Source organism: Numenius arquata, chromosome Z (assembly GCF_964106895.1).
Source record: "Numenius arquata chromosome Z, bNumArq3.hap1.1, whole genome shotgun sequence".
NCBI classification, from domain to species: Eukaryota; Metazoa; Chordata; class Aves; order Charadriiformes; family Scolopacidae; genus Numenius; species Numenius arquata.
Window position 1 is genome coordinate 34,442,598 of NC_133616.1, and position 26,656 is coordinate 34,469,253.

The 26,656-nt window shown below is 40.9% G+C and overlaps 1 protein-coding gene across 1 annotated transcript; it reads left to right on the top strand.

Annotated features, from left to right (window-relative positions):
* The first annotated feature begins 181 nt into the window (after positions 1–181).
* LURAP1L (leucine rich adaptor protein 1 like) lies at positions 182–25,693 on the top strand. Its single transcript, XM_074166770.1, is given in 4 exon segments — positions 182–191; positions 194–495; positions 497–754; positions 25,319–25,693. Coding segments are annotated over 4 exon segments (945 nt in total).
* Positions 25,694–26,656: the final 963 nt, after the last annotated feature.

Genomic DNA, 26,656 nt, shown 5'->3' on the forward strand with positions numbered 1-26,656 from the left:
ACCGGCTGCTGCCGGGGCGGGGGGGGGACCACACTCCCCGCCGGGCGGGGGCGCCCCGCCGCCGCCGCCGCCGCCGCCGCCGCCGTGTCGCGCCTCTTTTCTAGGCATTACGGTAGGCGGGCCGCACCGCGCCTCTTCCACCTGCCAGCGGCCTTTAAAGTTGCGGCCGGCCGAGAGCGCGATGACTCGGGTCTCGGTGTGGGCAGGCGGCAGCTGCCAGACCGCATCGCGGTCACGCCGGAGCAGGGTCGGGGGCCGCGTCCCCCCTTTCCTGGGCTTAGGGAGAGTTTTTCTCCCTCGCCCCAGCCCGCCTGCTTTTGTCTTTCCACCCGGTGGCAAAGGAGGGCCGGGGAAGGGCGGGAGGGGGGACTGGTTCGCCCGGGTGATCCCCATGTCTGCGGCGGGTGACCTGCGCGGCTCGGCCGCCGGCCCCGGCGCTGCCGCGGATTACCGCACCTCCGCGCCCCTGCAGCGACCGGGCGGCCGCGGGTAGTGCCCGCCGGCGCGGGCCCTTGCGGGGCCAGCCATGGAGGCCGGCGCCCCGCCAGACCTCCGCGACGTCGAGCAGAAAATGGGGCGCAAAGTGCCCGAGAGCCTGGCGCGGCCCTTGCGCGGGGAGGAGCCCCCGGGACGCCCCGCTGCTGCCGACGCCGCGCCCGCCCGCGGCCCCGCCGCGGCCCCCGGCCCCCGCCGCCGCCGCGCCGCCGCCCTGGCCAGGCTGGAGACGAAACTTCACCTCCTGAGGCAGGAGATGGTGAGTAGCCGGGCGCCGGCCGAGGGGCCCTGCGGCAGCGCTTGGGGGGGGCTCTGCAGCCCTTTCCCTCCCGGCGGCACCGGCCCGCCGTGGGCAGCGGTCCCCTGCAGGGTCGGCCGGGCACGGGGACCAGCTTTCAGCCCGCCCTGCCAGCCGGCCCGGCCGCGGGGAGGTGGTGCTTCCCTCCCCTGGCGTGGCAGCAGGGGGGCTGCGACCTCTGTGCTAGCGGCCAGGTGAGGAGGAGGAGGAGGAGGTTGGTGGCCCAATGGCCAGGAGGGACTGCCACTTGACGGCTCTTTGGTTTTTTTGTGTTTGTTTTTTTTTTTCTAGCCGGGTGGCAGGTCGCCAGACTGGCGGCTGGCTACTGCTCCGCTGTCAGCTCCTTAAAAGTACTGAAAGCAGGTGTACCAATAAACAAAATAATGCACTGATCTTTCTCTGGTGTAAATGCATCTTCTGCATCGCACCTGTTTCCTGCTGAGGAGTAATACCTAAAGCGACACTGGATGGTTTGGGTCTGAAAATTTGGCCTGGTAGTCAATTTCTGGACACAGGTCTTCAGAGACTTACTTAGTTCCAAACAGGCTGTGCAGAAGATGCACAGTAGCTCTTGAACAAACAACTATAATGTGGCCAAGAGGGTTTTTTGCCAGTGGTCTGTGATGGGACTCTGCTCTCTATGGTTCAGAACTTCTGATTTCTTTACTGTCTTAATGCAGATACTTGTCCTACTTTGTATGTCACCATCTCAATAAATTTATTTTCTGATGATGCCGTAAAACTGGCTTTGTTCTTTTTAAGGTAAACCAAAAAAAACCCCACACTTTGCAAGCAAATGAGCAAGCAACTAGTGAACACTCAGCAGATACGATCCTGACGATATAGCGTACTTCAGATGTGCAAGCATAGTTGGCTTCCATTTTTTATTAGAGTGTAATTGTTATGTGAGGTCCCAAAAGACTCTTTTTGGTAGCAGTTCTTTCCATAGCTCTTGCCGCTAAGCTTATTTGAAAACAGTATGGAATTTGATCTTGTTGGGATGAGGATTTTGCTGGCAACGTGTTGAGATGACTTTATGCAACTATCTTGGAACTCAGCCGTTTACAGCAAACAAAGCAGTCTCATCCTATTTGAACAAGTATAACACCATGCCATCCGTCCCTCTGCAACCTTACATATACATAAGCAAAAGGTGGGTGGGTTTGTATGAGTTTTTAAAGAAAAAGGTGTCTAGGGGAAAAAGGGAAACAAGAATATTCTGCGAGTTAACAGTCAAGATGATGACCTTAATCTTGAAAGGTAGTTTATAAATTGCCCTTGCTATTGTATGGCTTCATACAGTTTGAGACCCTACAAATCAAATTGTCAATGTATGTTAGTGATCACTGTGAATTTCAGTTTTAACGTGAAGTTCCACGTTGTCACATGTGTCATGTTGAATTTTGAATTTTAAGCTTGCACAATGGTTGTAGAGTGACCTGCAGGTAGCTTATAATGTAAAACTGTTAGGGATGTCAGACTGCAAAGGAAACAGATAACGTAACCAGAGTTCTTGGCATGACTTCCTAGACACGTCATGACAGTTAGGCCTGGGTTAGGTTAAGGGGGGAGGTGACTTGCCCGCATCACCTGTTTCTTTCAAGTTGGTCAGTTCACCTACTTTACACCTGCAAGTTTCATGTCACAGTCTTTAGTTTGCCTCTTCTTCCTTCTGCCATCGAGTTTCCCTCTTTTTCCTCCCTGCCCTCAGCATGAATGTGTTTTAGTCCCAACATCCTTGACCTCTCCTGTTCTTTGTCACTTCAATGACTGACTGACTTTCACATCTGAACTCTTTGCTCATGCTAACTAAGGGCAGTTCTGTTACACACCTCTTCCTGTTTGACTTCTAGTCTGGGCATGCCCATTAAACCACCAATATAATGACTATTTTTAAAAGGTGAAGTATTGGTACTCTGTCTGCATCTTTTTAATGCTTTCAGCTGCCTTCTGTAATGCAGAATATGAAAGTCAACTATCTTCCCAGGGTTTTCTTATACTCTCTTCAGCGACTTAAGGATTTTCGCCTGTCCTTAAGGTTTCTTCAGGTTCTTAATCTGTCACTTTCCCCTGTGCAGTTTTCTTTGTGGCCTTGTACAGGTCACTGATTAATGTAAGAACAATATTAAGTAAAAACCATGTTGGTTCTTTCTATATTTCTTTTTCTGCACATCGTTCCTAAAACAGAGCCAAAATTTCTATCTCATTTATTATTTCATACCTCTTTGTAACATATTATTCTTTGGCTTCCCTGCAAGGCCTAAGAGGCCTTAAAGATGTAGAAAGTAGTTTTTAGCTGCTGCAGTAGTAAACAGATGCAAAAAATAAAAAAGAGTAGAAGTTCAGAAAACCAAGTGTCATCCATCAAGCTATCTTTTTCTAGTAGTGCTGTGAAAGCAGCTTCTGCAGCCCACTTACTGAACTTTGCGTAGACACATCTGTGCTTTTTTTGCTTGCTTCAGACTTGAGACAAACTTTTTTTGAGTGTTTACAAAGCAACAATATTCAGGCTCTTTTCTGGTCACATACAAAAAACTTCATACTCGTTACTGTGCTGACATCTTGATCTTTGATGCTGAGCAGTACTGTTTTCATTATCTTCTTGTATTCTTGTTTTTGTTAATGAAGATATTTTGGACAGATGTGGCTATTTTCTGTGGGTTTTTTTTTTAAACTTGGCTTTATACAAATTGTGCAATTATGCAGCTCAACTTCTGTCCTTTCCCACAGCTATTGTTTGTCACAATGACTTTGCCTGTGTTGACAAATCTGAACTAAATCTGACAAACAAAGCAATTTCATAGATAATGACTTAGTATGTTTTGACTTATCATTGTGTTTAAATCATGGTGATCCCAAAGTACTTGACTGCTGAGGATGTACTTTACTGTTTACATTTTCTCCTCTCTTTCCAGCTCGTAGCTTCTACAAAATACCTCTGTGTTCCCCCAACATCCTGTTGTTTGGCCCCTAACAGTAAAGAACAAGGAAGCACCTGAAGCATTTGTAATGCTTGGGAGTAGACACCAAGCCTTAGCTCAGGCAGCATGTAATCTTTCCAGTGACCAGAGTAAATTCAAACGTATAGGAGTGGAAGTAGGTGGAAGTTTTTGGTCACTTAAAACTGGAGGGCCATCTCCTTTCCTGTCAGTGCACATTTTGTCCTTCCAAAGAAATTGATTTTCTGTTTTTCCATCCATCTTGTGTCTGAGAAGCTAATGCTTACCTTGCTTCAGAATGAAGCAGTGATATCTATTGGACTGGATACTTCTGAGGAAGAGAAGTGAAGCTTTGAGAACTCTTATCAAGCTGACATGTGCTTGGGCTGGAAGAGCATAAATGAAATGGTGGAAGTGATTACCTCTCCTGTGTGATCTGCTGCAGGGGAATGTTAAGAGATAAACATATTGTTGTGTCAATATTTGACTTGGAAATGCTGGTTTTGACTGTAACTTATAGCACCTGACAGATCAGTGGTCTGTGTGTGTGTGGCAACTGTACATCTGCTGGCTAAAGGCCTTGAGGCTTGCATCTTGCTTCTTCAGATCCTTTTGCTGTTCCTAGTGTATGTTTATTTTCCCCTCAAGCCTGATTTTGCTGGTGGTCACTGGAATCACACACAAAGCACCATGCAGTATCTTTCTTGAAATATGGACCTGGTTGTCCAGGCCTTCTTCCCCTTCTTTACCTTCAGTTTTCCCCACCAAGGCCATGAGGGACACTCTGTTGGATCCTGAAAACCTTTGAGGCATAAAGCCATCAAGTAACAGGAGAAGTAAGATAATTGCCAATGTGGGTCAAAGTGCTGTGCTCTGGTCAGCCAAGGATGTGATGAGTACCTCCTACTAGCCGATGTGCCCTTGATTCAATATGAAATTTGTCACAATGTTAATGTTAAACTCTTTCCTCATGTGGTATTTTACATGGAAACTGCCATTGAGGTATTAATGACAACCCTTTAAAGCTGCAGCCCTGCTTCTGGTGTATAATGCTCGTGACGTCACCATTCAATACATGTGTCTTTGACAGCCACACCCTGCAGTAAGTAATCAGAGAGGTCCATTCTGCAGCCTGAAATTATACAGCTTCAGAAGTCTTACTTCTCCTTCACAAGTTCTGGGCTTACTCAAAGCGAGATTTTCCGAAACACCTGAAGAAAGAGAGTGTGCGGTGTTTTTTTTCATTTGCTTCAAAAGTTCCCCAAATCAACTTTTTGTTGCCTCTTTGAAAGCTAAAAAAGTTAAACAGAGTATAGTCTGCATTACATGCAATAAAAAAAATGGCATGCTTTGCATAAAAATATCTCAGGCAGAAAAGGTAAACTGTGTCTTGGAAGTAATGGGGTAAATGTCAGTGCTAGGACTTGTACATGAGATTCCTTCCAGTGAACACTGTTGAGGATCAAATATTTTTAATGACTCTGAAGGCCAAACTGAGTATTCTGAGTGCAGCAGTTTTTAGGGTGAAGGGATAAAGAAATGGAAACGATTCTATTGCCAAGAAGCTTGACTGTGTCAAATTTAGGTTAAAACTATTTGAGAAAGAGGCATATTCTTGTGCTCTCTCAGTTGAGTTTTCTCCCCTTTTGCTCTCCTAGTTCTATTTTAGTGTAACTATCTTTAAAAGGCTAATTAACATGAAGCCCTGACAAAATTAAGCAGAGTTAAAGTACATTTTACTGATTGGAATTAAGGCAAATATGATCATTATGGTGCCAGTCCGTCTGGTTTTTTTGGGGGGTTTTTTTGTTTTTTTTTTTTAACATACACATAGCATGTAAATGAAGGTGGCAGGTTGGAGGGCAGAGCTGCTGCAACTGTATTCTACTGGCTCTTAAAGAGTTTGAACAACTTCAGATTTGCTTAGATTTATTAGATCCGCAGTTGTGGGGGGTCTGCCTTTATTAGTTTCTTTAAAGGACCTTTTTTAAGAAGTCAACAACTGTGACTTGAAACATCTCTTTAACACATGCTGTAGGTACAGGCTGCTACATTCACTGTTTTGTATGATAACATCAATTGACTTAATTGAAGCCAAGATCTGGTTCAGTGTGTCTAGTCAGCAGCGCAAAGCTGTGTATCAGATGCTGGTTTCTATTAGATTAATTGGAATTTTTGCTTAAAAACTTGATTGAAGATAAAATCTTAAATATAAAATTACTAGTGGCTAAGCCTCAAGCCTGTGTAGGAGGGTTTGATTAACCTTGGTTTCTTAGCGAGCAGTTATTCAGTGAATTCCTAAAGTGAGGCTCTTCTTAGAAGTAGAAGGCATACAGAAATAGAAATGAACTTATTTCCATAAAACTCCTGAAGTTCATTGAAAAAGCTGGTAATCTTGGATCTTGCTAACGAGTTCTCTCCTTCATACCTTCTGATTTGCATGGTGTGGTAGAGGAGTTTGTAATGTGCGGATTGGGCAGTGATATCAGGATATTTGGGTTAAAAGGGATTTGTAGGTTGATCCTTAGGGAAAATAATCAAATCTAGCAAGAAAAATTTGCAACCTATTTAGACTACCAGAACTTTGCCAAGTTTTCCATCTTTTCAGACAATCTTTGGAAGGATGAGATGAACAAGGTTCTTTAAATTAGAGCATATTTAAACATATCTGTTGACTAGCAAATCTGACCTAGTGCCTGGCAAAGGATTTGAATTGTGAAACATCTGCATGTTGCACTCAATGCTTGTGGCCATTGTCATTTAGCAGCCACTGAAGGGTTTAAGTCCCCAGGAAGTACAGGTGAGTATGTGCTTACATTGCTTACATAGCTACTGCTTGACCAAGAGCCTGTGAAACATTGCTGATGCCTTACCTAGCAGCATCAGTGTGAAATACTTCAGTACAAGTGCTTCTGTCTCATGTATGAATCATCACGGCAGTGTCAGGAATACTTCATTCAAGACTTCCAGTTAGACTGCCCATGTATAGTGACACTTTTGCCATTCTTTATTTCATTATCATTTTTCATATCATATTTCATTTTTCATATCATATTTCATTATCATTTCATTATGTTTCTTTCCTGATTGCTTTGTTTCAAGAGTAGAGGAAACATTTTGGTTTTGAAGTTGCTTTTTGAAGTCTGATTGCTGACAATTTGTAATGAAAGACATGAAGACTAAACCCCTTCTGCACAGAGCTCTACAGTTTAAGTGACTTATAATAGCTTTTAGCAAACAGATTACAAACTCTCTGATGAAATCAGGAGAACAGTATGATTTTCATAACATAGCCTAGGCTGGAAGGGACATCAAAAGATCATCTGGTTCAACCTTTCATGGAGCCTGGATGACATTATTGAACACTCTATCCAATCGCATCTTGAAAACCTCAAGTGGTGGGGACTCCACCACATCCATGGGGAGGTTGTTCCAGTGACTGATTGCCCTCACTATAAAAAAGTATTTTTTGTATCAAGATGAAACCTCTCCTGGTGCAACTTGTACCTGTTGCCCCTCGTCTTCTCCACATGGCTCCTCATGAAGAGAGAGCCTCTGTCCTCTTTGCAGCAACGCTTTAAATACTGGAATACTGTGATAGACGCCCGAGACTTCTCTTATCCAGGGAGAAAAGGCCTGACTCCTTCAGCCCTTCCTCATAAGGCAGGTTCTCCAGCCCTTTGATCATTGACATTTTGTGTGGATACTTTGTTTTTTGTCTATACTTACAGCTAACAATAATTATTTTGTGTGTGACAAATAAACCTTTTGTGTGTGAGCAGGAAAAACTTGAAATGCATAATACCAAATACATATATTGAGCAGAGGTGATGGCCAAGAACTGCATTTCTACTCTTCAATACTATTTTTTTTCCTAACAGTAGATTGTTAAAGAATACATTTTCAATTACTTTTTTTTAAAGGTTATAAGATCCTTTGTCTGTTCTCTGCCTTTGAGCTGTAAACCTCGTAAACTTTCCACAGTGGACACGGCTCATTTCCTACATGTTTCATTTCTGTCTGTGTCCTGGAAGAGAGGCTGGAAACTAGAATCTGGAGCAAATGAGGATGAAGTTACAGGAGTAAAAAGGCAGAGGATCTGAGATCTTGAAAAGCAATTGGAATTTAATTAAATTCAGTGCAATTTTTCTCTTGGTTTTTCACCTGCATTTATAACCATGGAATTTGGGAATCTTACATGTAAGCAGTTCCAAAAGATGATTCTCAGATTGCTTTTTGTAAAGATGAAGAGCTCTGAACAGAAAATTATGGGCAATCTCGTAATGAAAGGGGACGTTTTTTGATAAGGAGGCAGACTTGTAGCTTTTGTTTTCCAGCCCTCACTCTCGTAAGTGGGGCTGCTAGTTAGAGCATTTAGCCGTGATGGATTAATTTTTGCCTTCATGCCAGTTGTTCTCTGTGTTGAATTGTGGCTTCGACCACCCACTTACCAGTTCTCATTCCACACCAGTATGGGTATCTAGTGGAGCCTTAGGTGGCATCAGTGTATCATTTAGTTTCTTAATTTGAGAAGTCTGTAACTATTTGGATAGCAAATAGCAACCACGAAGGCCACCTGAAATCAGAGGATCTGTCCCCTACACTGTCTGTAATTTTCTGTATAGATATTTTTAAATTCTTTTGAAAACACAGGTAACAGGCAGTGCTTGAAATTTTAGGTTTTGTTTTTGTGAATGCAAACCTTGTGTACTGGAGATATATAGGAAAATGTTGACTGTATAAGCTGTGATGACTCACAAGTAGCTTGACCAATTATAGCTCTAAAATAACTGCAACAAAGATGGCTTTTTGCAGGCTTGTCTGAAAGCTATTACATTATTTACAATGGTGAAGAAACTTTTAATTGCAGCTGTTCAAAGCAAGTAAAGAAGGAAGCAGGAGAAGCTTGAATTTGTACTGAAGTGTGAGGGTGTCCATCAACAGCAATTCTGAAAAGCAAGATTGCCCAGTTTTGGACAATTGTTTTACTGAATGCGTGGGCCGTGGGAGGGACCAAAAACCAAAAAAACCCTACCCCAAACTCTGTAGGACTTTCATATATTTAATTTTCTTGTTAGGGAAGTCTGGATGTATTTTGATCACTTAAGCTGTTCTAGCTTGCTGTCCTGTGGCCTTGTAAGTACTGTAGTTGTTTTGAAGCACAGTTTTGAAGTATCATCCTTGTCATTGGATAACGTCAGTTAATTCCAAAAGAGAATCATGGTACTAAGAATTTTATACCTGTGAATCTTGGTCTTTTCAGCCAACTAAGGAAAATGCTAACTTTTTTGTGGCAGACAGGATAAGTTGTTCAAGGACTGGAGAAGGATTGGAGGGAGAAATGGATAGGACTGACAGCTTCAGAGTTTGAGGAAGAGGTTGAAATATTTCTTCTGAAGTATATGGCTGCAATAAAAGCCAAGAAGGACATTAATAATTAAAATAATGATGTTTCTTTAATGTACACAAAAAAAAAATTCCTGCGTGTCTGTACTTTGCAGTTAAGGATATCACTGTGAGGGCTCTTCCTTTATCAGCTGAATGGCTACAAACACATCTAGCTGGGAAACTTTCTGTGCCTGTGCTCACCATAGTAATGCTGATTATGAAGTAGTAAGCCTTGCCCCGAGGGCAAGTTGCTTTCTGAACTTGATCGTACTCCGTACCATGATGCACAGAGCCATGTGAGTATACAAATGGTATTCATATCCTTAGAGCCAAGTATGCTCTTATTTTCAGTCTACAGCAAGCTATAGCTGTGCTAGGAGTAAAACCTATAGTGAGAAAGACAATATTTTTTTTTGAGTCCATTGAAACAGTTGCACTGTAATCCACATGGTATTACTATTTGTTTTCCTGTAGATAGGTGTCTGACTAGGATACTTAATCCAGTATCACACCAACATAGTGACTTCTGTCAAATTAAAACATTGCTAAGGGCTGTGCCTGTAACATGTCTGGACTCTTTTTTGTAAAGTAACCAGTATTGGATGATGTGGTTTGGAGAAAGATTTTAGCTATACTTACTGAAGTAATCTTCCTTCTTTTTCGCAGCTTTTAACATGCTTTCTCTTTGTCATCAGTTTTACAAATTAGATGTCAATGGATGTCTTTCCTCGTCTGTTTGTGTCTCTAGTGAGAGCTGGGTTGTGTCCAAAGTGACCAGTAGGCCCCGTAGGTACATCCTGAGGTGTTCTCTTTAACGGGTTATGAAAAGCTGTTCAGCCACATACCTGAGCAGTTTGCAAGCTTCAAGAAATGCTTGATTGTCGGGGCAGTGTTCATAATAACCAGATGGAAGGAACCCTGGTCTGGAGAGTGACCAAAGCAAGTGGCCAAAATACATCCAGAGGGTCTGTAAGCCATCTTGTGTTATAGCTTTGAAAGGTATAAGCAACACTGCTCAAGATTTTTCAAATCTAGAAACATATTCAGATGGTCAGTTATTTCAGAAATATCCTGTGCTGTCTTCCAGTGGTGAGTCCTTCTGCATACTTGCAGATGAGCATGTTGGAATAAAACGTGTCTGAGGATTCCCCCCCTCGAAGTTGCTCCAAGGGAGGTTTCCCTCCTTCCATAAGAGGAGATTAGGAGACGACACAAGAGAGTATATATATCTCAAGCGTTAAAGTTAGCTACTCTGTTTTGTCAGAATATGCAAACTCTCCAGATCTTACATAAACACAAAGAGCAATACTGGCACAGCTATGCAGCCCTGGCTCTCTGCAATCTAATTCTTCTCCTCCCTCCCCACCAACCTGGCATTTCTTAATACTTAGGTTTTGTCAAGGGAATGGTATGACACATTTGTTAATTAAGAGGAAACACAAACTAACTAAGCTGCTAGGAGAAGTTATCTGAATGTTTCATTTGCCATGCTGTAAAATAAACCACTTGCAGTACTGTATGGCCCTGCTGGGTGTCGTGCCAGGTGAAGTGAAAGCATTTAGTGCCTGTAAAGCAATGCTAAATTGCTGTTTAACTACTGGGAGTTTCAGGTTCTATAAACACTTCACTGGTTTAATTTGTAATTTTGTTCACTGTTGTTAGGTACCAGCTGCGTTCATGACTAAAATGCTTCCAGAAGAAGAGTCATTTTGCTGCATTGCTGCTTTGGACATGCAACCTACCTCTCTCTAGATACAGAAGGAAGCAGACATCCAAGAATTATAATGTAACAAATGTTTTGAGTGTTTCCAGGCCCCCACATTTTTACCCCAAGGTAGAAACAAAAGTAGAGCAGCTCTGTTGCTTTGCATTTTTCTGAGGTGTTTTTTTTTTTTTTTTTTTCCTGTCTTCCTACAGAATCTCCACTGGTTAAAAGAACTGTTCTATTTGAAATGGTTGCACTGCTTTCTGTAACTCTGATAAGTGCTTATGAAACATAGTAAACATTGGACACAACTCTTAGTATTAAGTGTTTGCTGAAAAGATATTTTAATTTACAAGCTTTAGATTCTGACCTTGACTCTTCCAGTAATTATAAATGATTAGGAAAAACAGCCCTGACAGCAAGGAGGAAATTGTGAAGTATTTCTATGTAAGCAGAAATAAGATCTGCATTGGTTTGCCACCTCTTCAGAAAACTAGTGAATATCTAGTGTCCTTCCTGGGATGAGATTAACATGTAAGTTTGGAAGGGTGCCTGGAGAAGGCCTGTTCCAGCCACATCAAAACCCTGAATTAGTTCTCTAAGTTTGGCTGCCAATACAGACCATTTCTCTGTTGAGCAAAGCCAAACTATGTGTGTTTAGAACAAAGTACAGGATCAACAGTGGCAGTGTAGTGTTTCTATGTAGTTTGATACTGAAGAATCCTTTCCTTGGGTAGGAAGGTTTTTCTGACTAACAGATTTTGGATGGGTCTGTGCAAAAACATGACAACTCAAGAAGTTGGACAGCAGGTCAAGGGAGGTGGTTCTACCCCTTTGCTGCACTCTCATGAGACCCCACCTGGAGTACTGTGTCCAGCTCTGGTCCCTCCAACATAAGAAGGACATGGACCTGGCTGGAGCACCTCTCCTATGAAGACAGGCTGAGAGAGTTGGGCTTGTTTAGCCTGCAGAAGAGAAGGCTCCAGAGATACCTTATAGCGGCCTTCCAGTACCTAAAGGGGGCCTACAGGAGAGATGGAGAGGGACTCTTTATCAGGGAGTGTTGGGCGCCAATAAATCTGTCGAGGTTTCGGCAGAATTTACCGAAACCAGACTGACAGATGGCCCTTCCCCCTCCCTCTCCTCCCCCCGCCCCCCCAAAAGAGAGGAGAGGAAGAGATAAGGAGATTTAGAAGTTTAGAATTAACTAAACTACTTTAATGAAGAATTAATATTAAAATAAGAAAGAAGAAAATAATTAAATAGATACAATATATACAAAACCGTATCAAGCTCCCAGGATGACAGTCACGTCACCGGCAGGCACTGGGGAAGTCCCAGGCTGGACTCAGCGACAGATGCGAACTGGGTTCCAGCTCTGGAGTCAAGAACACACAGATCGGGATCAAAGGCAGATGAACAGACAGAGTCCTCTTCGGACGTCGACCATCAAAGAAAGAGAGTTGACCCTTTGATCCCTCAGCTTTTGTACTGAGCATGGGGCAGATGGGATGGAATACCCCAGTTGATCAGTTTTGGATCACCTGTCCTGTCCACTCCTCCCCAGAGATGTGACCCCGCTACATTTTTCCATTTCCGACCCTCTAATGGGGCAAATAACGAAATTGGCTGACGTTGGTTGTTATAGCAATAAGTATAAGCAAGGGCCTGTCTGCATACCATTCCTTGGCATGTAGCACAAACATTGGTCTTATTATTCTGAGAATGAGCAGTTTTCTCCACAATATGCCGTTAATTTCAGAGAATTAGAAGAGGCCTAGCTAAGATCACAGAATCACAGAATCACAGAATCACCTAGGTTGGAAGGGACCCTTTAAGATCATCTAGTCCAACCAAAAAAAAAAAAAACCACACCACCACACACACACAACACACCACACACAACCCACACACACACCACCACACCACCCAACACTAATCCATATCCCCAAGCACCATGTCAACTCCTCTCTTGAATGCCTCCAGGGATGGTGCCTCAACCACCTCCCTGGGCAGCCCATTCCAATGCCTGATAACCCTTTCAGTAAAGAAATATTTCCTAATATCTAACCTGAACTTCCCCTGGCGTAACTTGAGGCCATTACCCCTTGTCCTATCATCTGTAACTTGGGAGAAGAGACTGACCCCCGCCTCTCTACAGCCTCCTTTCAGGTAGTTGTAGAGAGCAATAAGGTCTCTCCTCAGTCTCCTCTTCCCCAGACTGAACAACCCCCCCTCTCTCAGCTCCCTCAGCCTCTCCTCGTAAGACTTGTGCTCCAGACCCCTCACCAGTTTCGTTGCCCTTCTCTGGACCCGCTCCAGCACCTCAATGTCTTTCCTGTGGTAGGGGGCCCAAAACTGGACACAGTACTCGAGGTGGGATCTCACCAGTGCCGAGTACAGGGGGACGATCACCTCTCGGGTCCTACTCACCACACTGTTCTTGATACAGGCCAGGATGCTGTTGGCCTTTTTGGCCACCTGGGCACACTGCTGGCTCATGTTCAGCTGACAGTCGACCAACACCCTCAGGTCCTTTTCTGCCAGGCAGCTCTCCAGCCACTCTGCCCCAAGCCTGTAGCGCTGCCTGGGGTTGTTGTGAGCCAAGTGCAGGACCCGGCACTTGGCCTTATTGAACCTCATCCCGTTGGTCTCAGCCCATCCAGCCAACCTGTCTAGATCCCTCTGCAAAGCCTCTCTACCCTCCAGCAGATCAACACTCCCACTCAACTTGGTGTCATCTGCAAATTTGCTGAGGGTGCATTCGATCCCCTCGTCCAGATCATTGATAAAGATGTTGAAGAGAACCGGCCCCAGTACCGAGCCCTGTGGGACACCACTCGTGACCGGTCGCCAATTGGACTTCACTCCATTCACCACCACTCTCTGGGCCCGGCCCTCCAGCCAGTTTTTAACCCAGTGGAGAGTATACCCATCTAAGCCATGAGCAAGATGTAAAATTACTGAACAGAAAATTGGTTCTGTTTTACTTCAAACCGGGACAGTAGTGATAGGACAAGGGGTAACAGTTTTAAACTGAAAGAGGAGAGATTTAGATTAGGTACTAGGAAGAAATTCTTTATTGTGAGGGTGGTGAGGCACTGGAACAGGTTGCCATGGATGCCCCATCCCTGGCAGTGTTCAAGACCAAGCTGGATGGGGCTTTGAGTAACCTGGTCTAGTAGGAGGTGTCACTACCCATGGTAGGGGGGTTGGAAGTAGATGATTTTTTAGGTCCCTTCCAGCTCTAACCATTCCATGATTCTATGATTTTAAGTCATTCAGGAAGTCTTTGTAAACTCTGACTTCAGACTATTGTTCTAGTCTTCTCAAAACTGTACAGTTATCAGAGGAGCAAACATGAAGCCAGAGGAGTAATTTTTAGATTACTTTTCCCAATCCATGAATGCAAATGCATTTTGCCTTCATAAGGCCACTTCAACCACTGTAACCTCTAATGGGCTATCCATATGTCGTGGGAGAATTGTGCCCATACACTGAAATAGTTTGTTCTCAAGCAGTGGCCTGTGGCAGGTTCCTAGCGTTACAGGGTTTGTAGGAAAAACTGTAAATCCTGCAACAGTAGAGGAGAAAGCCTCTTTGCAAGAGAAGGGCAGTACTACTAGCATGCCAAAGCAACAGTAATTTTCTTCAACTTGAAATGCCCATGAAATTTACTTATTCCTTCGTTAGCACCTAGCTGTAGTTGCTGTGGCTGGAGCAATGGAGTGGAGGCACAGTTGCTGTTTTACCCATAGGCAGATGAGGGAGCTCACAGTGACCATCAAATTCACTTAGCTGGTTATGCATTCACCTGTGCAGATTGGGACTCCTCGCATTTCAGAGGAAAAAGAAGTGCAACCCAAACAATGACATGACACTTAAGCTTCTGTCATTTCTCTTCTTATTTTTTATTAATTTGTACTGTGTTGAAATTTAATGACAAAATCACTTCAAAAGAGACCTAACCAGCACTTTTCAAATTCAATGTCAAATTCAATGAACTCTGTTGTGTCCCAGATTTCCTTGTCTGGTTCTTCTGTTTCCCAAGTCACGCTTGATTATTGGCAAAGGCCATGTTTGTCTTTTCCTAGACATCTGTTGTAAGTCTTGCACCTTATTTCTGCTCCCCAGCTGCCTTAGTAGCTAGTATTTCCTCAGTAGAAGGAGAAATGGCAAATGTAACCAATGGCCTTGATTCCTTCCCTCTCTGATAACTGCATTAATAGTTATGATTAATATTCTTTGCTCAACTAGGATCAAGCCGCACTGCTCCGGTAGCCTGTTATGTAGAAATCTTTGCTAAGAGCAGGTTTAGATATGAAAAGAGCAATAGGACATCAGCTAGAGTGGTGTAGGAGAAGCTGATGTCTGCACCACATGGTGTGGATGATGGTTCTGGGTCAAAGGAGGGATCGAATAAGATGGAAAGACTCGTACCTGCAGTGACCAGTTTTGCTCTGAAATTTATAGGTCATGACTGATTACTGCTAGAAGCATAAGATTTCTGTTTATTTAATTTTTAATGTATACTTTCACTTTATTACCTGGATAATCGTGCCTTGTGACCCCCAGAATGGATTACTGCAGTGTGTTCTGTAGGAGCCAAAGAGGCTCTTGGCTTTTTGAGCCAAAAGGGCTCAAAAGCTACAGCTAGGATAGCCTGCAGCAGCCTGCTTGGCTAGTTGTGTTGGCCAAATTCAGCCTTTCAGCTTGCTAAAAATGGTTCTGGCCTCTTGTTTGCTTCTGGCTTTTTAAATCTGGAGACCCCAGATGCAGGTAGGCTGCTAGCTGTTTGATACTTTCTTAGTGGGCAAGAAAGAACGAAAGTAGCTAACTATCTATAGATATCTGGAAGCTTGGAAAGGTACTTTTGATTGAAAGACTCAAAATAGTCAACTTCGCTCCATTTTTTCTGAAAGATCTCAAATTTGCTAGTACATTCAGATGGGCACAAAGCCTATGTATGATGATTACACTAATGGGGAGACTTGGATGAAGTTTTTCACTTAAAAGTAAGGCTGAATCTGAAAGACATGCAGCTTCAAATAGTACACAGGTTAAGTTTAAGGAAAAAAACCCCAAACCTTATTTAATAATATATTGACTCATTTTTATTCAAAAAGTTTTAAAAGATTTAGCAACAAAACATGATGTTCATAACTTTTTCATAGGAAAAAAAAACCCAGTGATCAGCATATCACTTTCTAACTCTAGTAAAGTGGTTCTAAGAGGACATGTGATCACTTATAATAATAAGACTGTCTTGAAGTTCCTTTTTATTCTTACTCAGATAAACCTTCAGTCAATAGGATGGGAGTGTGCCATCAGTAAAGATTTGGTTGTTAGATTAAAAATATGCTTTTAACGTGACCATCTGGCCCATCTCCAGTGCCACAGAACTATTACAAATAGAATCCCATTTTGAATTCTGGGAAGATTCAGAAAAAAGATTTGTTTTTTTTTTTTTTTTTATCTTATATGTCTCTCCAGTGGTATTGCAAAAGCAGACTTGAATTTCAAGTAAGTGCAGATTTGCCTCCAGTAGTAATATTGTCATGTCTCAGTTCTGACTTAATGAAACAAGTCAGGTTTTTTTGTTGTTTTTTTTTTTTTTCTTTTAAAAATAATAATGAGGTGAGGATCACTGCTGTCTCAGTAAAAGCAATATTTTCAAACTTTGGACATACCTGTAAGCAAAACACATGATCTTCTCTCACTTCTGTGTCAGTTCTATGCTTTTGAGCATACTTACATAGTGCCAGTAATAAAACTGATTAATTTTCAAGAGATGAGCAGGTTTGGAGTGCTTATTAACCAAACCTAATTCAGAAATGAACGTATATTTTATCCAGTTTTCTTTTTTTTTTTTTTTAAGAGTATGTTTTGGTCAAGACAAGCATAAATAAGAGAGAGAGTCAAATCCATTGAAAAAAAAAACAAAACGTAGAAACGCTGTTGAGCCCCGGTGCTGTCTCATGTTGGTGATGAAGACACATCCAGCCTGTGTGGTGGCTGGTGTCCAGAACACATTATAATGATGCTGTGATCGTCCATCTGCTGTAACACTTTCTGACACACACAGCTGATTGTTACTGCTGCGTATTGACCTGACTGTTTGCTGTGGCATTATCTTGTCTGTCAACATGTGTGGGTCCATAGTATGGATTTTTCTGGACATTTTCACCTCTGTCGTAGCAGATAGGTTTCTAAGGTCAGATGCTGCTTTTATGAGAACAGTATGGGATATTTTGAAATGTCCAGTAAAAACTTTCCATAGTATTAGAAGCTTTTTACTCTTCTCAGACCCCTGAATTTCTTCACTGGTCCCTTTCATGTTCATTCAACTAAGTTTTAAAATAACCAGGACCTTTCTTTTATATTCAGTTGTCCTTCTGAGGCTGGATGTTTCTCTCTGAATTCTGTCGTGCTTCTGTATTTGAAGAGATGATTTAGCAGTTATTTTATTTATGCAGGAGGTGATGAAATAGCGACTTAACTAACCAACCTTTTATTTTTATCCCGCTACTTGCTCTCTGGTGTATAGCATGTTTCTCTCTGATAATCATCATCATATCTACCTAGTAGGTATTTAAATTGTTTCTTCTTTTTCACAGTAAAATAAAAACATGACCATAAAACTAAACCAATCAACCAAACAAAAAGATTTTTCCCCTGAGAATTTTATTACACTTAAGCATACAAGATACCTCAAATAGTATACTGTTAAAAAAACAATAAAAATTGTACCCTCGTGAGCGAATGATTAATTCAAATCATTGAGATTTTACTAGGTATTAATCCAAGCGGCAGGCTACCCACAGATACTCTGCAGAAATGGATCATCCACATTTCAAGGAGGTAGAAGAAGGCCTTGATATGCGCCTTTTTTATTACAGAGATAATTTAATTAAACAATTGCACAACTTGGTGGTATGTATTTTCCTGTCAAGTCTGAAGGAGATCAATTAGTATGTATAAAATTAACATATTAATATACTGCATTGTAAGAGAAATGTAAATCACCAATGCTGTAATTTCCTATTCCAGATGATAGCCATACTAGCATAATATTTTGATCATATATTTGCAAAGAATGTCCTTGAAACCTGTTCATTAAGTTATTTACACTCGTTGCTTACTGAGCTAACTGGCTCCCTCATGAAGTTGCTGTGCCTCCTGATTATTCCTGTGGTGGTTCAGAGCTGACCTGCCCACTTCCTTGCTTTAGCCAATGGATGTTTGGTAAGCTCTGCTTACAGAAGGAGAATCCTTTTCTGGCTGATGTTGAATCACGCTGTCTCTCTCCTTCCTAGTTAAAAAACACAGTTCACAAAGCTATGTTATGTTGCTGCCAAATTTTACAGAAGGACCTGTAGAAATATTTATCATAAGCATTTGGTGCGCAAAAGCACTGGAACTGCAGCAGGTTGAAACAATGGCATAATTAGGCTAGGGCTTCTTTTAAAACTAGCAAGGTCAAGGGCGCAAACAGAAACTGAAGACTTAATGACTGCTCAACTACTGAAGAGCTGGGACTTCAAAGATTGTAATGAATTCTGCCTAAAAATCTGCTATGAGGATTTTAACAATTTTGGAGTCTCCAAGAAAAACAAGAGTATAAATAATCTCTTTTGCAAAAGAAGGCAAAAAGTAAGCCATCAAGACTGCTTCTGTATCCTGCCACAATGCTTTTATTCTGACTCATTATAGAAGTGCTGCTGAGAAGGGGCAGTGTAACTTGCTCAATTTGCAGAAATAAACTAGATCAGCAAACTGCAACTACAAATCAACAGAGGGGTCACAGAAATTTAGCTTTTGTACATGTAGCTTTTGTATGTGCTCCCTCACTGTCTGAAGATTACCACAAGCCTAAAAAACATGTAAAGAAAAGGGAAAGTGTTTCAGTAATACATTATAACACAAGTCCATGGTGAAAGAAACCAGATGCGCAAAAAGCTGTTGATCTACATATATCACTGTTGACTGAAATTTAATTTTCCTAAATCAGTGTGGTAAATCACAGTCAGACACTCGTGGCATAATGATGAACACTGGAGCACCTACCTCGACTCACTGACAGTCTCATCTGTGCCAGGCTTTAGTCACCACCCCCATTGTTTATGCATATAAAGAAACTGAAGAAATGAGAGCGTTCACATACAGTGTCGGGTTGATTGGGTTAGCTTGAATTATTGTAGTGCCTGAATTACTCCAAGCTAGTTGACTGTGTGGTGGAGTGGATGTGGAGCATTCCCACAAGCAGTTGCGGTTCCACCTGTTCGTAGATGATCCCTTCCAGCTAAGGATAGTAGACCTGTGTTCTTACGCTCTGTCACATAAAAGCTCTCTGGCTTTTTGAGACATAATGCTGAAGATCACGTTCAAATTCAGAAGTCACTCTAGGCATTCTGATTTTTCATCTTGATTCTGAAATCCCATTGCCCTAAGTGGCTTAATTATATGAAGAAACCAATGCAAACATCCTGAATCAGTGAAACAGTTTTGAAGTAGGCAAGAGGTTTAAAGTCACGCACATGTATATGTACTAATTAAAGTAGGACAGGGCTCATGCACAGCCTATTAATCATCCTGTGTGTTTAAGAAGCGGACATGTGTCCCTTATCTGTCATTTGTGGTTTTATTTCAGACATGTTAAATGGAAAAAAGCATTTATTTTACGTGACTGGCGTTGAGAAGCTATTGTAATATCTTTCTGAGCTTGCTGACCTTCAAGTGGCATGCTTCATGCTTTATGGTGGTTGCTTAATAAACAAATCCTGTGTGTAACCACACTCAGCCCTGTTATAAATGTCTTGGCTCAGTGACTCCAGTTTTGGACTTTGAAGAGGTTGCTCATGATCTTTTTAGCTTGTTATGTATATTGTCTCACAGAATTGGTTGATCGGGTTTTATTGATGAGTTTTATATCTTTTTTATGTGCTTACTAAATTTGTATCTTCATAAGACTCAAATAATTCAACATTGCCAACCAATGTTTATTTTAGTTTTCACACACTCACCTTTATCCTGGGGAATTAATTTTCTTAGTTGCTTTAAAAAATGTTACTCAGTGTTTGTAATAGCAAAAGTAACACCAGAAGAAGGTGGAGTAAGCTTAGCTTTTGTGAAGAAAGAGAGTTTTTGGAATTCAAACCAAATTATTATTTGGGCATTGATTGTTAGATTTTTTACTTTTGTCATTGTTGTTTGTTTGTGGAATCCCAAATGAATTCATGGAATTCATTATTCCATAGAAAACTGATGTAATCTGCCTTAAAAAAAGAAAGGAGAGGTAGACATAATCGGGTAACCATAAAGCTATTTATCCTGAATGACATGGGAGAAAGGAGAAACTGAATGAAAAGTGGAAAGCTGTCTCTGACACACCCTAGAAACAGGAAAACAGCAGTAGCATTAATACTTCTGAACTGTAGTGGTCACACGTACCTGTTTGGCATGGAAAGATTCTACTGGTTTGAAATTCTGTTTCTAAAATGGGTGATAGAGATGGGTATGGCAGTGTTTAACAACAGATGGAGTTGAGTCCAGTGCCCATTTGATATAACCTCTTCACGTGCTAATTCTCTTCTGCAGGACTGCTCACGTACTGAACCTCTGAGCAGCTTTCAGTCAAGTCCTGTGTTTTGCTGCTGTTTCCATCCAACATTTATTTATTGTGGAATATCTGTCCAAAATGATGCTCGTTTAGAAACACAGATTCCATAGTGGCCAACCCTAGAACAGTGTTTGAGTCCTGCTCAAGATCCTGTACAGAGCAGAGCTTTTGAGCTGAGTGACCTAAATAGCTCCCCGAATCCATTAACTTGAGTTTTAGATTTGGTATCTTGTGGTGACTTATTTCACTGTGCTCTGGCTAAAAGGTTTCTCTTGAAGGAAATATCTTGTTATTCGTGCTCACTTATTTCCTTCCCTTTTACTAGTGGGCTCTTTACAGCACAGAACATAAAGGTGTTGAGGAAAAATGAAACTAATATTGTTTAAATAAACTTAGGATTATCTTTTCCTCAGACCACATTTTATGGTTACCATTAATATCCCTGCAGACTTCCTGTAATTTAAAGAAGAAGCAGCAGCAGCAGGATGTGGCCCCAGAAATCTAAAAGAAAGAGATTACTTTCTTTTAGATTAGCAGAAAGAAACTAGAGTTGCATACAACTGTGACTGATTAAAATGATATATTGAACAGAATGTTTAGCATTGTCATTTTTGGAGAGGAAGGGAATCCACTGTGTTTGGAGGCAACTGGAAGCAAAGTCTGCAGAACATGGAGCAGCAAAACACAAGTCCATTCTGCCCGTAGGCAGAGTGCAAGTGCAACTTTGATCCAAAAGCAAAGTGACCAGACTAGGGACAGCTAATGCACTATTTTGGGTGACTGCCAGGAAGCGAAAATTGTCTTTGTTAACAGCCCTGATCATTAAGAGTTCTATTCTAAAACCATTGACCTAGTCAAGTCTTCTTTTAAAAACACAGTATATATAAAAATAACATGCATATTTGGATATAACTGTGTATGCATATATGTTCAAAGAATCATAGAATTGTCTAGGTTGGAAAGGACCTTTCAGATCATGAAGTCCAACCATCAACCCAGCACTGCCAAAAACACCACTAAACCATGTCCCTCCGCACCATGTCTGCCCAGCTTTTGAATACCTCCAGGGACAGCAATTCAACAACTTCCCTGGGCAGCCTGTTCCAATGCTTGGTAACACTTCCAGTGTAAAAATTTTTTCTGGTGCAGCTTGAGGCCATTTCCTCTTGATATTTTGGTATTTTATTGGGAAAGAAAAAGACCCTGCCTTACTTTTTGATATCCCACTTCATAGGTATGTTTGTGTGTATATACAATCTCTTGAGTAAGTTACGACAATATAGCACATGTTATTGTGGAAGACCACAAGCAAGGGTAGTTGTGTAAGGAAAAAAATACCATGTTAGAAGAACCAGTATGAGAGGGAGGGAAGCACAGACAGGTTCTTAGGCCATTTATCCCTTTCAGACTGAAGATCTGGTTGTGTTGGAATGCCAGTCTGTTCTGTCCACCTATGCTACGAGACTGTGTTACTTGAAAGATACTGTAACTTTAATTTCATTATTTTCTGTTGCCATGACTAGCTCTTTAATGTTAAACATTTTTGATCCTTCCTGGCAATCTGCACTATTGTGATTATACAAACTATGCAAAAAGTTATAAAAGCTATCTTGTAACCAGAATTTCTTTTTTGCTCTCTTGTCACAATTCTTTTCCTCTGTACGCCACAAGTTTTCCCTGAGGACTGATAGCTATGGTGGTGCTGTGCTCTACCTTAACTCCAAGAGCAGCTGTAGAAACTGTTCTGATACACCTACATTAGCTATGATACACTCTGTTTAGAGTATATCTGAAATGCACCGGTTACTGTGCATGAGGAACAGAGCTGTCAAACATGGTGAGATCTTAAAGTGTTTAGTCCCTTTAGTTGAACTGTCTCAGAACTGACTTCTTTACTCCAACAGTTACATGGGTTACACCTACACAAGTACAAACTAATGTGGTTGTGTCTGGACTAAAGCAGGTAAGAGGCAAGAAATGCCGTAGTGACATTTTTATGTTATCAAGCAGATGATGAAGTAAACCATGTTACAGAAAGGTGACACTTGGTGGACTACTTTTTAATGTTTGCTATAGGAAAAGCCCAATTTTGATACGGGAGAGTTGAGATGACATGGTAGCTTGGAGGAGGACTCAAGTACACAGGAATGCAAAGAATTATTCCCAGTAAGGCTGTTCCACAGAAATGCTGAAGCTGTGGGTGTATTTAGAGCAAAAAAAATTATTTCCTGTGAGTTGAATCCAAAATATATGAGATCTCTACTTTATCTAAAAGGGACTGTTTCATTAGAGGCATATTGGTGCTAGCTCTGCGAAACATTTCCTTAATCAGCCTCTTGGGAAATTTGCTGTCTCCAAGCTTGCTTATATTCAGCAAGTTGCTGAAGTCTGTAGTTGCAGTTCAGAAGGTGGGTAATTTACTGTTTTCATGACAGCCTAGTTGCTGAGCAAATGGTTTATAGTGATTTATGGGTAGGAGTAGAGGAACTGGCTTGAGCAGGAGGGCTACAAAATGGTCAATCTGTTTTCAGAACCTCACATCTGAACAATGATAGATAGGCAGTATTGTTAAAAGTGTAAATAGTAAAGCTATTTTGCACAGTCCAAGGTTAGCTATGTTAAATCCTGTGATATGTGACTGAAGATAATTCACAAGTCATTCTGAGAACTGGGGAAAGAGACTGGGAATACATATGAGAGTTACGTAGACAGTCTGCTACTAGCAAAGCAAACCCACGTTTTTTATTGCTGAGCACAACATGACAGGGAATATCCCTTTGGTCAGTTCTAGTCAACTGTCCCAGCTCTGTCCTCTCCAGACATTTTTCCCAACCCCAGCCTATTCGCTCAGAGTGCAGAGTGAAAAACAGAAGAGGCCTTGATGCTGTGCAATCACTGTTCAGCAGCAGCTGAAACACTGTTTTAGTCACAAATACAGAGCACAGCACCATACTGACTGCTGTGAAGCATCCTAGCCAGAGCCAGTAAAATCTTCTGTAGTATCTGACAGAATAAAAATACATTAAAATAAGTTTTTGAACAACTGTACCAGGCAAGTGTAATTTAGGATGTTGAGAAGATGGCATCTGAGTATGGAAAGAACCGTTGTTCAACAATTTGTACTGTTGGCAAAACACAATACAGTCTTTGCTTCCTGAGAATAGTGATACCATTCCAGAACATTGTGAATAAACAATACAGGTTCTATATTTCTGTATAATAATTGTGGACTTGGAGTATAGCATAAAATGTCTCTTGTCTGGCATAACAGATCTTACAAGTTTTCTTCCTTATTTCTCAGTTGAGTGAAGACATTCAGATTTTCAATATAATGTACTACCTTTTTTGAATTAATAATCTGAAAGTTAAGATTTTAGTACTTCCTGAAAGAAAAGCACATAATATATGTGTATATATCAAACACTATGGCACACATATTTTTGTAGAGAAGTACACTCAAATTTTATACAAAGTATTTTCTGAATGTATGTATTAAAGCAGTGACATATCTGCACGTAGTATCAGTTAAAGGATGTAAGAACATGTGACACAAATTACATGCTAGACATGGTATTTCTCTGAGTTAATCTAAAATGACTGGCATCTTTTTTTTCCAGTGGTTTTAAACATGCATGCCCTATGTTGGCACTATGACAAAGGTTCATCTAGGCAGAGGTCTTACTGTGGGAGTGATGAGACTGGAAGTGTGTCTGTTGTGATGTCAAACATTGGTAGTGGTGAGGTGCTGCTTGAAAGGGCTGGAGAGTTGATTAGGTCACAAACTAGCATTATCTTTTCACAGTATGGATAGAAGTAGCTTCTGGCTCTCCACACTTGATACTATGGTCAACTCATTTGTCAGACTGCCTTTTCAGAATTTTCACTTGTTTCATGTGATGAATAGAAGGTCACACAAATTTTTTTTTGCCAACATTTGTGATGTTTCAGGTGAAAAGAAAGAAGCAACAAATAAAACCTTTAGGCTTCACATTTTTGTGTCATTTCATTGTGGAAATTTTGAGTAAAACTGTGGCTTATAAAGTTTGTCTGTTAACAAAAAGATGAAGTCAGTTAACTTAAATATACCTGTGAAATGTGGCACCGTAATATTCCACTATGCTTTACCATTAGCGCTCCTGTGTGTAGGCGCCGACTTACACAATTAAGTTGGAAAGTAGGTCTTTGTGCTGAATGTGTATTTTTTATTTAGTTATTTTTTGCAAATTGTCATTCTTTGTGTTATTCTGTAATAAGTGGTTGACTGTGAACTCCCCATCTTCATCTAATATGGGGTTAAATAATTTGAAAGTTCAATATTCAACTCTCAGACATTCATACAGCAGCTTGCAACAAAAATTCAGGAGTAGTGTGAATAAAAGTAAGTCCACAAGCCTTTTTCCAAATGGTGCACATCTGAAAATTTTAGGTTACCCAAGTAGCCATAATAAGGATAATTTGGGGTGAATGCTTAGCTGCCTGGATCTGCTAACTAGCTTACAGTAATTGTAAATGGAAATGGGTTTGTGTCTTGCTTCTCTGAATAATGGAAAGATATCTCCAAGAATTGTCATAGCAGCTATGTTTCTCATCTAAATAGCGTTGTACTAGTGTGTGTATAAGTGTTGTCATTGACTAGCATTCCTTTTAATGGACCTTTATGTAGCCTGATCAGGTTCTCACTTGAACTTCAGTGAAAGTATTAGTATAACAATACTTTTTTTTTTTTTTTTACTAATTATGTAAATAGATTTGTCCTAGATGTGAAAGGTGGGGGTTTTGTGTGGGTTTTTTAAGCCACTCATTGCTTGCAGCTGCTATTTAGAGTTTGATTTTGACGAAAATGAGTAATGTTTTTAATCACTTTTGCCTTGTAGGTTAATCTCCGAGCCACTGATGTGAAGCTTATGCGTCAGCTACTCATCATCAATGAAAGTATTGAATCAATCAAGTGGATGATTGAAGAGAAGGCCGTTGCAAGCAGAGGCAGCAGTTTGAGTGGTAGCCTGTGCAGCTTGCTGGAAAGTCAGGAGACCTCCCTCCACGGCAGCTGCAACAGTTTACAAGACTGTAGTGATGGACTGGATGGAATATCAGTGGGGAGTTACTTGGACACCTTAGTAGATGATGTCCCTGGTCACCAAACCCCTTCAGATATGGACCAGTTCAGTGATTCTTCTATTATGGAGGACTCGCAGCCTCTGCATAAGCATCCCAAAATTGATTCTGATGAGTACTACTGTTTTGGTTAATAAAAAAAAGTTCCAATGGGACACAAATGCACTTGTACTTATCCTTTTTCTTTGCTGCTATTTTATTTCATGTGGAAACTTCTCAAACTTCTCTTGGAAGAAAAACATAATATGATACTTTTTTTCCACTTCGTAACTGTTCTTTTGCTTCTAATACATTTTCTCCTTGGTGGGTTGGGCTTTCCTCCTCCTTACGTTTTCTTTTTTTTTTTTTAATTTATTGTTGCAATTCTTTTTTGTTGTTGTTGTTTTAATTTTTTACAATGCTGTATTTACAGGTCTTTAGAAGTGGTGAAGAAAAAGCTTTAACTTTATAATAAGATATCAGGGAACGAGAGCAACAATTTTGGTTTGTTGGCAATAAAATTCCTTCTGATAAATATATGTTGTAGTAAATTTTCTTGACTACCAGGTTTGGCATTTCCAAAGATACTGTTCTTATTGAGCCTTAAATCTGAATCTTGAAAATACCTCAAAATAATTTTCCCTTTGTAAGCAATGATACTTGATTCTGTTAAGCTATCTTCACTTGGAATATAAAGTATTGTAAACTTTTCTGTGTGAGGTTTCTTTCTTCTTGAATGTTCTCATCCTTCATGTCTAATTATGATTTTAAATTCTAGGCTTCATTGCTGTCTTGCAGTGATGTATTCCAATACTGGAAGCTCTGCATAAGAGTATTTCATTTTTGTGCTTCATTCCATTAATTTTCATTGAACCTGGTGTTTTAAAGGCAGGCACAGCCTGCATCTGTAAAAAAACGAAAGAGGCATCCCACGTTAAAAATATCCAATTCTAATAGTTGACATTAGAATTCTGCAGCAATTATTTTAAAAATGTAATTTAAAGTCTTTACAGTTTTTATCTTGAAATTTTGAGGGATTTAGAGGGCACTGGTGAAACATTTTACAGCAAGCAACATGCTAGAAGGCGTGCCTTGTTTGCTTTTGTATGCACAACCTC